Source organism: Symphodus melops, assembly GCF_947650265.1.
Source record: "Symphodus melops genome assembly, chromosome: 3".
NCBI lineage: Eukaryota > Metazoa > Chordata > Actinopteri > Labriformes > Labridae > Symphodus > Symphodus melops.
Genome location: NC_136693.1, coordinates 11,276,468 through 11,293,645, shown reverse-complemented (window position 1 = coordinate 11,293,645; position 17,178 = coordinate 11,276,468). Strand labels below are relative to the sequence as shown.

General features: G+C 38.6%; 1 protein-coding gene across 1 annotated transcript; it reads right to left on the bottom strand.

Annotated features, from left to right (window-relative positions):
* Positions 1-2,731: 2,731 nt before the first annotated feature.
* slc39a13 (solute carrier family 39 member 13) lies at positions 2,732-16,072 on the bottom strand. The gene is made up of 10 exons (XM_079339777.1): positions 15,966-16,072; positions 14,517-14,882; positions 12,328-12,438; positions 10,821-10,963; positions 8,669-8,791; positions 7,482-7,571; positions 4,243-4,293; positions 3,989-4,121; positions 3,780-3,879; positions 2,732-3,557 (listed from the first exon to the last, which is right to left on the bottom strand). The coding sequence occupies exons 2-10, from the start codon at positions 14,842-14,844 to the stop codon at positions 3,476-3,478; spliced, it is 1,161 nt and encodes a 386-aa protein (XP_079195903.1). The 5' UTR covers positions 14,845-14,882; positions 15,966-16,072; the 3' UTR covers positions 2,732-3,475.
* Positions 16,073-17,178: the final 1,106 nt, after the last annotated feature.

Genomic DNA, 17,178 nt, shown 5'->3' with positions numbered 1-17,178 from the left:
GAGGAGGCAGGGATGTAGTTGCGCGCTCTCTCCTCCAGGTTGTTAGAGGATGGAGAGGACCAGCTGCCCTGCGCGGATTTGTTCTGCTTGAATGGTCAAAATTTGGGTTTGGTGAACGTGTAAAACAATGGTGCATTAGAGGGAGAAAAAATGTCAATTCAACTATTAAGCTGATTTTTACATTTCTACTTTACTCTGAAATCTGAGGGAAAAGCTTTACAGTTGTTCTTATGAGTTAAAGCTCCCGCGGAGAGATTTAGGTTGGTTATGAAATAGACTAACATTACTGGAAGAAAAGAGACCATAGGAAACAGGATTTCTATTGCTGCCTATTTTTTTTTTTAAGTTTGCAACCACTGCTGTTGGGTAGCTCTCAGAAAATCACATAACCCTGCAGAAACAGTCTGTTGACATTTTCAAAATCAAAGACAAAAACAAAGTGCTCATTTAAAGGACCAGGGCCCTTATTCACAAAAAAAATCTGAGAAGCCTCTCAGAAACCTCATAACTTTGCAAAAAAAAAAAAAATACAAATAAATCCTAGCCAGAAGTCTTTGCCTCGGAGTGATTTAGGAACACTCTGAGAGCAACTCTGAGCAAGGAATGGACAGACACTTTTGTCTTACAGAGGAGGCGTGGTCAACCGAGTTGCTAGGTATGACACATTTTTCTCAGAAGCTGTGATTGATTAGTCAAAAGAAAATTAACATAAACAGTCAAACATAGAATTAAGTCAGACTTTGTGTAATTATAAACAGGAGTATCTGTGTGATTATTTGTAAGACAGACTGTACTTCAAAAGTATACAGTACAAGATATTTAAAATCTCATGTCCACTTGGGCAGCAGCTTCTTCAAACGCTGATCGTGACGTCAGCATGTGAAAGGTCTTAATTAGTGACTGGATGCACCTGTGGAGCTGACCACATGTAGAGAAAGTCAACATGCTCGTCTCACTTTGCACTGAAAAAAGTCAGTGATGGATTAAAAAGTCTGCAATAATCCTTTTTGAATGTTGGATCCAACTGTGATTCAGAAACACTTTTCATGTAGTGTTTGAAGAACATTTCCTACCCAGCTTAAGAAACTCTTAAGGCTGTTTAAAGTCTTCCTCACTCCTAACAGCTTTACATCTTAGAGCTCTCTTAAGGGCTAATACACTGAATAACTTTCATCTTTACAAGGATCTAGTCTTAACTTTGGGTGGAAAGTCTTAGGAAATGTCCGGATTCTACGAATTTTCGTAGAATTTTGTCTCTAGGAGCAACTGTTAGTACTTAAGAGTCTTTGTGAATACGGCCCCAGATCGACAGACTTAAGCAATACTGCTTTGTCCATAAGGGGCGCAAAATGTTTCACCCTAAAAGTTCATTACCAAAGCTGAAAATCTATAAAACATTTGTTAAATGTTTTGCATGTTGTCCCATGTTCAAGTGTTCAATATCATAAACATTACAATTACAAAATCCGAATACAAAGCTTTTTTAACCTTTTTTAACCTTTTGCAAGTTAAAAATTGTTCATCATTCATAAAAGGTTAAATGAGAATCATATCAATAAAGCAAACCAAATTTTACTTAAAATTAAAATTTTTCACTAACACATTTACCTTAAATTCCCTCTATTTTAATGTATTCACACCTAAACAGGACTCATCCACTGTGAATGATCGACCATCTGTTACAAACAATATTGGAACCGTTTCCTGATGGCCCCAGTTAGCCTATAACACAAAACACTGATACGAATTGACTGTTTTCCTGAGATTATAACTAGAACTGGTCCAGTTTGAGACTCTTCATGTCACATGTACCCCCTGCTTCAAATTTGACGTCAGCATTGGAAGAAAAGAAAAAAAAAAAAGCATACAACATTTTTTGAATCAACAGGACGCTCTTATCTCGCAGGAAGTTTCTACATTTCATCATAAAGTATGAAGTTTTGGGATGTCAGCAGAGTATCAATGAAATATTTATCACTCCACCACAGTGCACATAGTGGTTGTTTGTTATCCTTCTGTGCTGTGACTGAGGAAGGCTCCCACAGACAATAGGCGGCTCACAGGCTGATGACTAAGGAAGGCAACCCGTGGTGGAGTCGTTATGGCAACAGAAGCTTGCCAACAGACTGTGTTGAAAAGTGAGAGCATACAATCAATACCACAACCAAACCCACTTCCACCTCCTCCCCCACCATATGACATTTAAGGCATAGGATCTTTGCAGTAAAAAATGGTCACAATGTAAATATTATGGTGCAGGGAGGGCAGTTAAATGTACTGAGCAGCCTCAAGCCCTAAGAAAAACCCACTGACATTACAGAGTTCATGACTTTATATCATTTTCGAAGAGAGCAAGTCAAAAACTTGCTTGGTTTCTTAAATGCAATAACTTCTACTCATCTTTGTCATATATTTCATTTAATAAAAAAATCTTTGAGTTGTAAAAAAGAAAATCAACTGAAGATGTTACATTAGCATATAGGATATTCTAACGATCAATTTTGACATTTTACAATCTAATGATTAATCCTGAATATAATCTGCTAATTAATCTTTAATGTCTGACATTGTTGTTGCCCTAAAATAAACTTTCTTATAAAGATGGCTTAACGGTTTCATTCATATACTCATGTATCGAAACTTGATGCATCAACATAACAGTGATGTGAAGAGTTATTATCTCTACCTAATCTCACAACACTCTTGGTGAGTAAGCATAACTCCACATTAATAGTGTCAATCTCTTTCAATTTATTATAAAAACTTTAAAACAGTAATTCAGGCTGGCTTATGTGTGAGCACCAACTCATGCTGGACAAGGTGCAGACTGTTGTGTTATGATACAAACAAAGAAAAAGTACTTTGGTTTAGACTCGTGTAACAGACCATCCTCACTTCCCGGCACTTTTTTCTTAACAAGATAAAATGATGAAGTTTTGGTGAAAGGCGTTGATAAAGCTGTATCTTGTTTGTCTAACTTTAAATAAATATGCAGCAGCTACAAGGGAAACAGAACGCACAATAGTAACAATACATACAATGTTTAAATTATTTAGGATTGAACGCTTTTAAGGGGGGAGGGGGGGGGGGGGGGTCTTTGTTGGAGTCCAATAATACCTTTGTGTAGAGCAGGTACATCAGGTGTACCTGTGTAAATGTATGTGCAAAATAACATGATTGTCCAATCAACAACTTAAGACAATTTGGTAACAGAAATCCACACAATCCCTCTGTGTTAAAGTATGGCACATCTTAAAGTGTTCACACAAATGTCCCGTCAGCAGATCACTCATCCATCCATAAAGTGCTGGTCTTTTGTCCCATGTTTGTTCAGGATGGCAATGATGTTCTTATTGCTGAAGCAAGAAGACGTTCTCTGAATGAGAGGTACCAGGTTTACAGGGCAAGAGAAGGATTTCATCTAATGCTGGGTACAAGTATTTGGCAAGGCGAGAGAGTTTTTGGTGATGTTCCTCTATGTACAGTCAACGATGGCAGAGAGCAGAGCCATGACAGCCACACCACAGAAGATGAGCAGGATCTGCAGGAGGGAGTGCCTGGAGAGGAAAGGTAACCGGTTCAATAAAAATTAGAGAAATCTTTTTTTTGCCATCCAACCATTGTCAAACTATTTTGTGGAATGAGGAAGGACAAGAATTAAACATGCCAGATATATCATGAGAAATGTGTTCAATTAAAAAAACAAAAAAACAAACTATAAACAAAACAAAACCCTGCACAGGATGAGACTAACAGCATGAACAAGCTCCATAACATACTTGAAACTGGACTCCTCCAGCAGGTCTGGCACCACGTTCACCAAGGCGATGTAGAGGAAACCTCCAGAGGTGAAAGGTAATATCCACGCAGTGGCGTTTTCTAGAGTCAGTAAGGGAGACTCATGAATTATTCTTGCAATCATAAAGCAGTCTCCAGTTTACAAAATGGTGTGCTTTATTTGTACTGAGTTGAATTGGTCTGGTCTAACCTGTGCCTTGTGGTGACTGTGCACACAGAGCAAAGCAAGCTCCCAGAACCCCGAACAGAGCTGTAGACAGCTGCATGCGAGCAGCACTCCACCGGTCAAACCCGGCCCTCAGCAGAATGGCAAAGTCTCCCACCTGCAAAACAGTGATGTTTGTCACAGTTGCTCTAACAGTTTTGATTCTTCCCATGGCTTTGTTAACTTGTAAACAGACATTCAGAGACGGTTCAGCTTAACCAAGGATTCTGTTATCTCACCTCGTGGGGGATTTCATGGAGCAGGATGGCAAATGTTGTGAGGAATCCAACCTGTGAGAGAAGTCTCATTAGCACTTCTTTGTTTTAATCAGTGAATACATGCGTGTTGTACCTCCAAATGGAAAGTATGCCACACAATTGCCTTTGGAGGGTCATTGGAGAAACAAACGTGAAACAGTCCAATTAAAAAATAATTGTCCCCGGTGTCGAGGAAATGATCAAGACTTGACTCAACACAGTAAGACTCCTTAGACTCCGATGACTCATGTTCGTGAAAGTTTATACATCAGATGAATACTCGAGGAGACATCATTCAACATCAGACTTGTGGTTCAGTGTCACGCTCAAACATAACAGCCAGACTCTGCATATATTCAAAAGGCATTATCATTATCCCGGTCGTGGCACATTGACCCACCTAGACTAATCAATGACGTCAAGGAGCCTGGAGTGAACAACAAGTCTTTCCAAACATCCTGCAGATATCAAGAAGAGCTGTTGACTCTCTCCCAGCTGTCCTTGGTGTCTAGACAAAGCTGAACTGTATCAGGTCTGATTGACATCACGAACAGTGAATTAACATCACACATTAAGTAATTACAGAAATGCTGTGATACTATGTGTTAAACGAAGCATTGCATACACTACAAAGTCATCTGAAGAGTTAAGTAAACACTTAACAAGCTTCTTATAGAACAACAGCTTAAAGGGTTAGTCTGGCATTCCCAAATGTGGGTCTCAATGATAGAGAGGTCCCAACTGTCCTTCCTTATCCTGATTGCAGTTGTTTGCTCCTGTCACGTGATCACGTAGTGTGCACCTGGCTGTCTTTGGCAGCCATCGTAAATATTTTTGCTGTGTAGGTTTTTAGGATTGAGGAATGAGGAAACAAGTCCATCTATTTTGGGAGCTGATGAATAATTAAATTGTGACTACTGACGGAAATGTGATGCTACATTGTAGGCTCTATGGGATGGATTACCAACACTCGTACCCGTAAAGAACTGTCACAAACAGTTAGGGAATAGACCGTCTCAGCTAAAAGTCAAGTTCTGGCCTCTAATGGCTGCAATGAAATCCTTTAGGCGGGAAAAATGTTCAAGAACGTCCTTAATGAAGAGCATAATGCAACCTGACAATTGTGCTTGAATCAATTTCTGAGTGTTGTTTATCGTCACAAATTGCATCTCAAACTTTTTAGAGTTATCTGATTATATTAGTAACAAACTCTCCATCACAGCTGCTTTACTTCATTGAAGAACAAAATGAGGGGAAAAAAATGCCCCAAGAATGCTGTGAGGCATGATGTTGCTTACTAACACTTTTCTGTTAAAGAAAGTACAAAATATTCATGAGACAACAGCTAAGTAATTATAACTAAAAAATATTCACATATCTTAGTGCTTACTAATCCTGTGGCATCAAAATGATTTGAACAAAAAACCATAAACAAACCCGATGATGTCATCATATCAGCCCTCGTCCGAGGAGGAGGGGGTGTCAAAAGCTAGAATGGTCAAGCAGCCAAATATAACCAGTTTTTTTTTTTTTTTTTTTAAACAGGTGAGAGAAAAAAAAAACATTAAGCAGTAATGTCGTCATTGCAGAAGTGCTGAACATGACTTATTCATGTTGGATAAACGCCGTGTTGAAGCAGACCTGTTTTATTTCTTTTTAAACTGATCACATCGTGATAAATGTGCGAGAGAGGAAACAGAAAGCACTGGTGAGATTTCTTGTATGTTTATGTTTGAGACATCAAGTAAACTTCCTCTCTGGCACATTGATCCATAGTTCACGCTGCTAGCCTTATGTCTCTCCAGCTGGACTCTCTCTGTCCCAAAGCCACAAATATACAGTAACCTACTGAAGGGACACAAATCTGTGTTAGTGCACTTTTAAGTGCTCCTCTTCCAAACAAGCCGGACAGAGAATACCATGAGAGGTTTCAAAACGGAAAAAAGGCTAACTGTGTGATGTAAGGACAGTCCTCGGAGTGGTCCACATTTAAGAACACAACAGGTCTTCTCTGCCAGTTGACAGCAAGTTGCCCCACTCGTTACCAATAAGGGCTTAATTATTTTCTTTTGCAAGACTAACCACTGTGCCAGTGCCCTGATCATTTTCTTTTTAAGGGCAACCTAACAAATATAAAACTGTGTTACAGCAGATATTTACAGTGAAAGGCAACTTAAAAAAAAGTCTTTATCCAGTTTTAAATATCGTTCTCGTTAGTTATCTCTGCAGCGTCAGGGTTTCGAGATTTCCCTAAAACAACCCTTTGTATCAGACAAGTACCTCAACAGAATTCTTCAGAGTATAAAACGAGGGGAGTCTGGTCTACATGCAGTTATAATAACTGGGGTCAAAGCCATGAAGTTCTATCTTTCTTAAGTATCTAATATCCAACGTATAGAGCTGCCAGAGGCCCAAGTGTCAGGTTATGCACTATATTTATTAGCAATGATTTTCAGTCATCACTGTGTGCTAATATGGTCTGCAGCCACAGAGGAGCAATTTCACCTGTAATTCCCCTAAATGAAAGCCAAGAGGCTGTGTATAAATATGCAATATGAAGACTAACTGTGAACATAATCATTTTCTCACACAAGTAATATGCTACACCAGAGCGCTTCTCTACATAAACAACTTCAGCAAAAAAAAAAAAAAAAAAAAACCCTCTACTGTCGTACTATCCATATTTGAAAACTGTTTGCTCCGCTCTACTTTTTTGTTGTTAGTGTGTTAGATGTTTGTGCAATATAGAGCTATAGATTCAATGCAGAAAAACTACACTAAATCAGTGAAGATGGTAATAAATGTGGCTTCTGTCGGGCGCCTGATAGCCTAGTGGTAATGCTCTGAGACCCGTGTATGGAGGCTCTTGTCCCAGTTGGGTTCAAATCCATCGTTGGCCATTTGCTGCATGTCTTCCCCTAATCTCTCCTCCCAACATTTCCCTTCAGCTGTCCCATCATATACAGGCCAAAAACAGCCAAACTGTATCTAAAGAAGAAAAGCCATCACCAGTTTTTAGAAGCAATGAGCCTGTGCCTGTGAGTACATTCCTAACCGTGAGAAAAGCTCTGTTTTGTTTTGTTTTTTTTGGTTCACTTTAAGCTTTAGAGTTAGTGACTGATTTTTCGACATCGATTGGATGGAAGGTCTCTCATTGACATGTTTTTAGTCTACGCCACATTGGAAGAGAAACAAGGGGTACTATTATCACAACTTCTTACCTTTTTGCTAACCAGGAAACTCCCAGCTACAGCCAGTCCATGGGTGAAGTTGTCGATGCAGTTGGCCAGCAGGTTTAGGTATCCACTGGTCTGTGACATAAGAAACCACTGCCACTGTTACTCACATTACACCAGTGTCAGTCACAATTGGAAGAAGTGGGACCAATAGAAATGTTGGTCATAATGTTCTGATTGACTTCTGGTTAAAGTTGATCTGTTGTGCCTCTCGATGAAGAATGTAGCCTTTCATAGTTCATCATTGATACTGAACAGATTTTCTGTCTACATTTACTTCCAGTTTTCCAATTCACATGTTACTGTAAATGATCGAGGAAAAGAGAAAGAAAAAGAAATCGTAGTGCTGGTGATGTGCCAGGAATTTGCAGTCCCAGTTATAAGCTGTTGAATGGTGCACGGCGGACCTGCCTCTTGTTCAGCGTAATCTGAGCTAGACTGCAGTCTTCAGCTCTCACAGTTCAAGCAAACTAGATGTTACTTACCCTCTTGAACATTCCCTGTTCTCTTTTTAGTCTGCTTATTGTAGTCAGGAGCGCTTGCAATGTTTGTGTAAACGTATAAAACACTGGAGCTGTTGCTAACATGCTAATGTGGTTTAAATCAATCCCTCCCTCCCTCCTCATTTACCACTCGATTATTAAATCATGTTTTAGTATTCATCTTCGATTTTGAAAACACAGAACTCAAATTTAATTAAAGATAGATCTGGCTCCTCTCTCAAGCAACTCAACTTGTCTGCAAAAATCACTTTACACTCTCGCAAAAACAAAAATACCATCGGGTTAAAGGATAAATAGATTTTAATGATACACATCATATGTGCTAATTATGCAAAATCAGGGATTTGCTGGATGAGTTGATGAAGGGATACTCAGGTTCCATAGTCTAGTGGTAAAGACCAACAGGACTCTTGTATATTATTAACAACCTGTTTTATAACTGCACACTGTGAAATAGCCACTGAAGTGTGTATAGTTTATCCCTTTGGTTTCTTTGTTCCAACTGAGTTGCTTGTCATGACTAACGACACACATTTGGATTGAAGAAGCACAACATACATCTTTCTTAACCAACCCACATCAAGAGTTCGCCCCCGGTGGCGTGGACTTTTTCTTCATCTCTCTCTGTCTTTACGTTAACTGTGGAGATGTTTGTGTTGTCAGGATTACCTTGATTTTCTCTGATCTCTCCTGCAAATGTTCCTGCTGCTTGGAGGATTTCCATGACTCTGAACGGTGCCCATTCCTCAACGTTACCACTGGCTTTCCACTGAGAGCTGCATTAGTCTGTGTCTGAGGAGAAAAGGGACAGAAACAAGCCTAAGATGAACTTTTTGTCCTGATATGCACTTGACATTCTTGTCTTTTTCTGAGAGGTCTAATTGATTAACCTGGAACCAAGACAATCAGCTACCCCTATACTCATGACTTTAACACTTTTCACTTGCTGCCAAAACAGCATTGAGAAGTGTAGAGAAAGGCAAAAGGTACAAGACTGCACATAATTTTCGTCCACAGTCAAGGAATTACCCATCCCACAATCCATTGCGAATGATATTGTTTCTTTTTAAATGTAACTTTGTAGTTGTGTTTATACTGTTAATGCAAGTATTTTACCATCTTGTAGTTTGTGTTGTTGAATATATTAATTGATTTTCGTGTTCAAATGTAGACTATAGATTAGTAATAATAATAATAATAATAATAGCTCGTCTTCCTGAAAGTAAAGGGCCTTACCCACTAGTCTTACCAAAAACAGTGAGTTAATGGAAGCCTGGAGTCCACAGTGCAATAAAGAGGCTTTTTATTGTTTCTCCAACTGTGTGTCAAAGGGTTCACCCCCTGCCCGCAGAACAGCTGCTATAAAAAAAGCCCCGATGATTTTTCTAACTCTCAACATATGCTGCAATGAGAAAAAAATTTTTTACCCCTGATTTATTTCTCAAAACAGATGACTCGGCAATTCCAACACTGGTTAACTTTTTTATATATTTTGAAAATAAAATAAGAGACAGATTCATCTGAGGCTATGGCCTTCTTTTTCCGAGAACAGCCAACTTCCCTTTTCCTTTAAGAACACCACTTAGGTTGCCATTCAGACAGATAGTTTAACTCAATGAGAGAGAAAAAGCCTGCTGTCTCAGAGTCGCGAAAATATGTAGCTCCCTGATCATGATTCAAGCATTAGGAAGTAGTAACATTAGATAATTATTTAGGGCTATCAGTCTCTTCCTGCTGTAAAGCTCTTAGCTGGTAGCAAAAGAACATGTTTTTAAAATGATAAAACATCAACCTATTTCAAGCAAGACAATTTCCACTATGTATACCATAAATAAACACTCTTCCACAAAAAAATACATACAACATCCACTTCTGTCTCTCAATAAACTGTTCAACTCTATTCTCGTCTATTGTTGCCCTTGTCGATGAGCCAAAAGCTCTCCTGTGGACACTGAAAGGGCTAAAGCAGCTGCTTCACCCAGGCGCCATAAATAGACAAGAGTAAAGGAGCTCCGCTCCAATCTTTTCCCTCACTAGCAAAACAAACCTCTCCAGACAAACTGTAACAAGCCATTCATTGTCTATAAAAGACACCATGTGTTGTTTTGTATAATTAATTGTTTCTAAACAATAAACTAACCGTTATTGTTGATGCTGATTAGATCAGGACAACTTTCTAGAACACTGGAAAAAGGACCAGTATATATATATATACATTTTTTTTTTTTTAGCTTAGCATAAATACTGGAAATAGCATGGCTCTGTTCGCTTAGCATATTGACTGGAAACAGCATGGATCTGCTTGCATGCACCTCTTTAGTTATTTTTATGAAATAGACGTATTTTGAAAAATGTATTTTGTTTCATCTCTTCAAAAACCAAGGTGTAAAAAGACGTGTTGTGGCTACGTCGGATGATATGTGCTGGAATATTTTTTTTGACCAGTTACATTACAGAGTGACTCCCTGCTGCCTTGCAACCCCACAGTAATGATGTGACATCAGAGTTGTATTGATCTTGTCAGCTAACTCTTTATAAGAAGGTGAATCAACACATGTTCCAAATTATTTAAGTATTACTTTAAACTCTTCACTGTTTGAGGAGATGACCTGAGGTGATCGTACAGTAGATCATCTGATGCTACAGTCCCTAAAACACTGATATGACAGACAGAAATATGCCGACTTAGCACAAACACGAGGCCCTGCAAGCATGTCCATGGAAACAAGTTCTTTCCAAAAGGCATGTATTGACATGTCTGTGCGCAGTAAGACTCTTTTAACAGCAATGAGAATATTCCTCTAAAAATACAAACACTTACAGGAGTGTTGAAGTTCAGGTCAGACTCTGAGGGGGGATCCTCTTGGCTGTCTTGGTCTGGGAACATCTTCTCCAAGAAAAGGAAAGCGAGTAGGCCACCGATTACCCAGAGGCCCTGGGTCTTGTAGTGGTTTTGTTTACTAGCTGGATAGGAAGCAGAGAGATGTTTCATGAGACAGAGAGCAAATACAGGTGGTGACACAGAGTTTCAGCACAACCAACAACACAAACCAAAGTTTCATTAAATAATCATGAACTCAATTAAATATTCACGTTTTGAAAGCAATGTTATGCATTATTAAGACATATTCAATCTGATATAATAGCTGAAGAAGAACAGTCCCAAAATGAGATTCACTGACGTCACTCACTACTAATATAATCAATGACACACTAATGAGACAATCTGTCTCATTCATACAATTTAGGTATGTTAATTATTAATGGGGGGTTTTTTTCTAAATAAAAATAAAAGTAATTTGTGGCGCCGATAGCGCAGCGGCAGCGCGCGCACCATGTTGCGAGGCTTTGCTCCTCTCGCGGGCGGCCCGGGTTCGCGTCCGGCCTGTGGCCACTTTCCCACATGTCTCTCCCCACTCTCTCCCTGTTTCCGACTCTATCCACTGTCCTATCAATAAAGGCAAAAAGGCCAAAAATAAACCTTTAAAATAAATAAATAAATAAAAGTAATTACGTTAGCTCATATCCCATATGCTTTTTAAAGGAATAAACGGATAATCAAAAGAAGAAATTAAAAAAAGGACTTTCTATTTTTAGTTAAATAAATGTAGCAAGCATCGTCAAGACAGAGAAGGTTGGGCATCCGCAATGACTGAAGAGAAATCCACATTTGCTTGCAGTTGAATATAGTTCTGAACGGTTTCATTTACTTAATGAAGACATCAGAACTGCTGACATGTTGAAATATGTGTTACTGGCATCAAAGAATCCCGGCCTTGTTCTATTACTGTAAAGTTGCAAAGTCTATCGCACGTGCACTTCATTTTCACATGCACTCTCCAGAACTCACAGTAAATCTCGACTGACATTAAACTTGCTTTAAATGCTAGTTTGCTTAAAAAGTCTATGTTAGGAAGTCTCGCGGTTTTTTTTGGTTTTGTTTTTTTTGCTGAGAGCACTCTGCAGTCTTGTAAAGAATGTATGTGTGTTTGTAACCTTATGTTCTTTTATTAATGCCTTATGTACATGTCAAAATACAGCCCGTCCTACAAAAAGACATAATTGTTAAAGTTGGTATTTTAAAAGTATTTACGGTATTAAAGGGTTCATATATATTAGTTCATTAAATACTTTTTCAATTGTTTTTTATTAGTGATTAATGATCGGTTGAAGATTATCAACATCGCTAATACAATTGCATTGCTAGCCAAGTTCTACTGTGGTCTCTTGTTTTCATAGATGTTTAGGAGGGAAGCATGAACCAAAGGGAAAAAAAAGTTTGAATAAATAGCAGTTGATGAGGTATTGGTGGATTGTTGAAGACGCACCTGAAGAGCCTGAAGGGACTGCCCACGCCTCTGGAAGGAGGTGAAGGAACACGTCGCCCAGGAGACCACCAATTGCAAAGCTCAAGAGCTGTTTCAGCTTTTGGCACCCAGCTAAGAAAACACCAACAACAGAAAAAAAAGTAGAAATGACTGTTGTGTTTTTAATTTGCTCTGCTTGTATATTCTTTTCTGCTTTCTATTCGATATCATATTGTTTCGTTAATAACATTGTGTGTTTGATGTCCTGCTGCTGTAACGTTACAATTTCCCATCCATCCATCTATCTATCTATCTATCTATCTATCTATCTATCTATCCATCCATCCATCCATCCATCAGAAAAAGGGTAACGCAAACAATTTAAATGTTTTTTTCATGTACTGTTTTTAGTGTCCAGTAAGTTTAAAGACAGTATACATTTTGCCACCAGGGAGATCTTATCAAAACAATAATAAATGACGAAAACGAGAACATTTGAAATATTGTATATTTACAGTGTTAAAGTCAGGGTTGGTCATTTCTCAAAACGAGCATGATTTTGAAAGTAGCCTCCCTCTGCATTCCATCTGCACCCGCCCCCTCAAACGCCCCCTCACTTACTGTACATGCACGAGCACCATTTCCACAGCTCATCCTTTTTTAGCATTGTGTAGAAACTATATCGTCTCAGGTCTCAGGTCATTTACTGGTACGTAAACTCACAACATCAACTTTTGAGCACATAAATTATTTATTTCTGTCAGGACCGAAAGACTATTTTAACCAAAATCAACCATGTATCTGGAGAAAATGACCAACCCTACCATTAAGACCGTTTATGTTGAAAGAATGTGATGTGAATGATGCAAAATCAGTGAGTAATGATGTTTAATAATTGTGATCTCAATATGAATCAAATGAATAATAATGATATTTTCCACACTCACTTGATGTCATTATCGGTTAAAACTCGCCATCTGGCTTAGTCTGACATATCAACAGCAATTGTATTTCAATGCCATGTCCATTGGAAAATGATGATAAAGAAATGTAAATTTAGAGTTTAATATTTTCATTCGGACTAAAGATAACAGCCACAAATGCTAATTTCAGGCTCAATTGACGAGTTCTTCAGGCTACACACACTGCAACATTGTATTAAGTATTTGACTTTTTTTTTTCAGGCTGAAGGAGTTCCCTCAGTAATGACTAACCTTTGGTTAGGTTGCCACTTAAAAAACCCACAGCTTAAAATACATGTGGAATGCCACGTTCCTGAGGGTGTGGCCACTCGAGGCTTCAGGCTGACCTACAATAACTCAGGCCTGGATAATTTGATCTGTTTTATTCAAGCCCAAATAAAAATATGCATTAATATATGGACTGAAACCTATCTTTGGTACCAGAATACACAGAACAGTTTAACTCGAACAATGTCTGTGGTTCAAATGGTAGTATTGTTGCTCTGAGGAGGGAAATAACAGTCCATCAATTACTTCACTTTCTTTAAGATATAACTTGTAACTACTGAATGAGCAGTAAACTTTGATATTAATGGTCCCAAGGTTTTTCATGTCGTAGTGATATCTTAACATCAACCTATTTTTTTCCCCTCTCTGTCATGATGCTCTTGAAGTCTTGTGTGAAGCATTTTTGAATTGCCTTGTTGAAATGTGCTACATAAATAAACCTGCCTTGCCTTTCCCAATGGACAGTCTCACCTTGCTGATGGACAATGTTTCAAAATAACTTCAGTGACCCCCTATGTCAAATGCTCTTACATTATGTTCTTGTTGAGAATCATCTTTGCCTGTTATTTTTCTGTTTTAAAGCACACTGAGTCTAAGTCAGTTACTGTGATAATGTAATTAATGAAAATATTCTGTTCCCCACATAGTCTGAATGCCCATTTTGATGTGAGCTTTAATTAATGCCCAATTCTCGATTTTAAACCAAAAGGATGGAACAGCTTGGTTTAAAACTGACTGTTTGTCACCAACTGGTTCGGTTTAAAAAAAAAAAGGTGTATGATTCATCTGACGAAAAGTCATTAAAAATGCAGTACATTTAAGTAGTGCTAATTATATTGACATTCACATCTTTTCCCTTCAGTTTGACATATGATTGGGGGCTGTACTATCAAATATTGTAATGCCCTGATTTACGTCATTCTGAGTGAAATATTGTATTTCACATGTGCTGTTTCCTACCTTCCGTTCTGAGTGCTGCTCCAGCTTCAATAGGAATGACAAGAAGCGGGAAAATCCCACTGAGGCCGACAGCAACGGAGCCCACCAGGGACAGGAGCCACACGTCAGCGTTCTCATTGGATAAGAAGTCTGCAATCGCTCGAAGGCCTGGGAGGTCATCTATCAAGCCGAGGCCTGGTCCTGCAGCCGTTGCTGTTGCATGACCCATAGCTGTTTGTGTCATCTTCTGGCTGCTCAACGCCCCCCTTAAGGTCAACATCAGAAGGGTAACTGGGATAATTAGAGTCGCTACAGCCCAGCTGGGCTTCCCACAGCTTCCACCGTTCATCCGTCCCACGGTCCAAAAGGCACTGGCAACCAGTAATGCTGAAAGAGGAGCAGACTTAAAACAATCAAGCCTCTCCAACACTCTGTTAAAAAATAGGTTGTTGTTAAAAACTGGGTTTGTTGCGTTTCTGTCAAACAACTTTCACAGTTCCTAAAGCAGATAAACAGGCGGTGATATAGATGTTCTTTAAACTGGCTGAAAGTCTCAAACCAGAAATTAGACAAAACAGGAAACTCTCCTTAACTTCCTTGGACTTTTAGTAAATAAAGAAACTATAGCGATGAATTATCCTTGCATTCATTTTTTGAAGAATTTGTTAGATCTTTGAACAAACTAGTGGTCCATTTTACACCTGATTTAAAAAAAAGCACAAACAACTGAACTATCAACACAAATAATAAATAAAGATAATAATAGTAATAGCGACACATTTAACTTCATTGTATTTGGACATTTTAGATGTATTTATCTAAAAAAAACAAAAAACAGTAAAACCTTATTATTCCACTTCCATGAACATTAAACCACAGGCAAATGATTGGTCTGCTTACCAGAAAAGCTATAAAACAAGTTGAGTGAAAAGGTTTTGTCAGGAAAAAGAAATCTCCACAAGTACCAGACTCTTTCTAAAGTTCAGTAACTACAGTTTAATCTCTCTGCAGCGTGTTTATATGTGTATTGTCTGTTTATATATGTATTGCTTAAACATTTCGACAGGGTTTAACGAAGCATCACTTTCCTCTCAGTAGCAGCACAGCCTGGATCACACATCAAGAAGAGTTAGCAGGTAACTTAACAACAGTTATTCTGCGATAACGTTATCTTAAATTTAGTTAAGTTAATTTAGGTTAAAATAGAAAAGGTGCATCTGATAAGGACGAGCTTAATTTCATGTGAATGAAAGTTAGCGAGCTAATGTTAGCAAGCTGTGTTTACTCTGGCAGCGTGCTAACGAGATTAGCTTCAACTACGCAATCGCTTAATTCGACGCTAACGGTCCCAACTACTAAAACTAGTGTCAGTAGAGTGAGTTAGCCTTAGTGCTAATATGACCTGAAACAGTGACACATGGTTTAAATCGTAGAAGTACAGCACTAGAGTGGAAATTAATGTGTTAATACCTTGTGATTTCGACAGTCCTTGCACCAGTGTGTCCCTGCCATCCAGACCGACTTGAGGAGTTTCAGCAGACTCCCATCTGCTGCTTCTGCTGCTTCTTCTGCGGGCCGGACAGGGATCCAGCAGCTGCAGCTGCAGCACGGAAGTTAAGTGTGGGTCACCATCACGGCTTTCCCAAACAGCCACGTATCAGGATTCCGGAGGGGAGGGGTGCAAAGAGGAGAGGAGAGTCGGGACTATGGATCTCCCGCCCCCACCAAACATTTCAGGAAGCTTTGGACCCATATTCCAAAACTTTTTTCCACATTAATCAAAAAGCACAGACACCAATGAGCAAAAGGTCCTTTATTTTAAATGGCTTGGGTCTAAAAAGTGAAGATAAACATTCAAAATTAATAAAAGGGTTCCTCAGGCCTACTTATACAGACCAGATTTAAGGAAACCATAGAGTTTTGAAAACTTAAACTTACAAATAGATAATATTTGCTGTATGTGGGAGAAGACAACTCAGTGAAAACTGCAAGAGCTGAACTAAATGTAGGCCTATGTACAGATCAAACATTTTTAGTCACATTCCAAGTTTTTTATGCTTTATCTATGCAGACAGGTTTATCTATTGGTCAACAGCCTTATCAATCTGGCCTCGAAGTCAACTTTGATGCTGAATGTAAAGCCTCTTCACTCTTTGCTGATGTGGCCCTGACGAGGTCTTAGATAATGTTTTCTGTCTAGAAATATTATCCTGCTTTATTTAACAGTATACCTTTCACCAGATGGAAAATACAGTATAAACAAAAGCCTTTTTGAGCAACAAGCTGTAAAATGCCTGATCTGCTAGCCCCTCCAATTGCAGCATAGACTGGAAAAAAGCATTTATAGAAGAGATGAGTGGTAATAACATTCTTTCATTTCAAACTTACCCTCGAATATGATGGAGACATTTGGAGACACGGCAAAGGAATATAACGAACTGATAAAACACAAACTATTGGTTAAGATGAAACCGGTGATTTGCTACCTTTTTGAAACACTTACAGAAATAAAGTGTGTTATTTGGAGCTCCATATGTTTGTATTTCCACCAAAGAGGAATTTTCCCTTTATCCTTTAAAAATAATAATAAAATCAAAGCACAAATTGCTGATATATTCCAACACTTGAACATATCAGAAATACAGTCCATGTTAGATTGAGTCTGATGTGGAGGATTTTGTGT

Bases quoted from the DNA above. Each gene is read 5' to 3' on its own strand.
- slc39a13 (XM_079339777.1), bottom strand. From the start codon at position 14,844: ATGAACGGTGGAAGCTGTGGGAAGCCCAGCTGGGCTGTAGCGACTCTA. The intron at 12,439-14,516 runs GTAGGAAACAGC...GTGTTTTCTTAG, and splicing joins AGCAGCACTCAGAACGGAAG to CTGGGTGCCAAAAGCTGAAA. The intron at 10,964-12,327 runs GTGCGTCTTCAA...CTTCCTATCCAG, and splicing joins AGTCCCTTCAGGCTCTTCAG to CTAGTAAACAAAACCACTAC.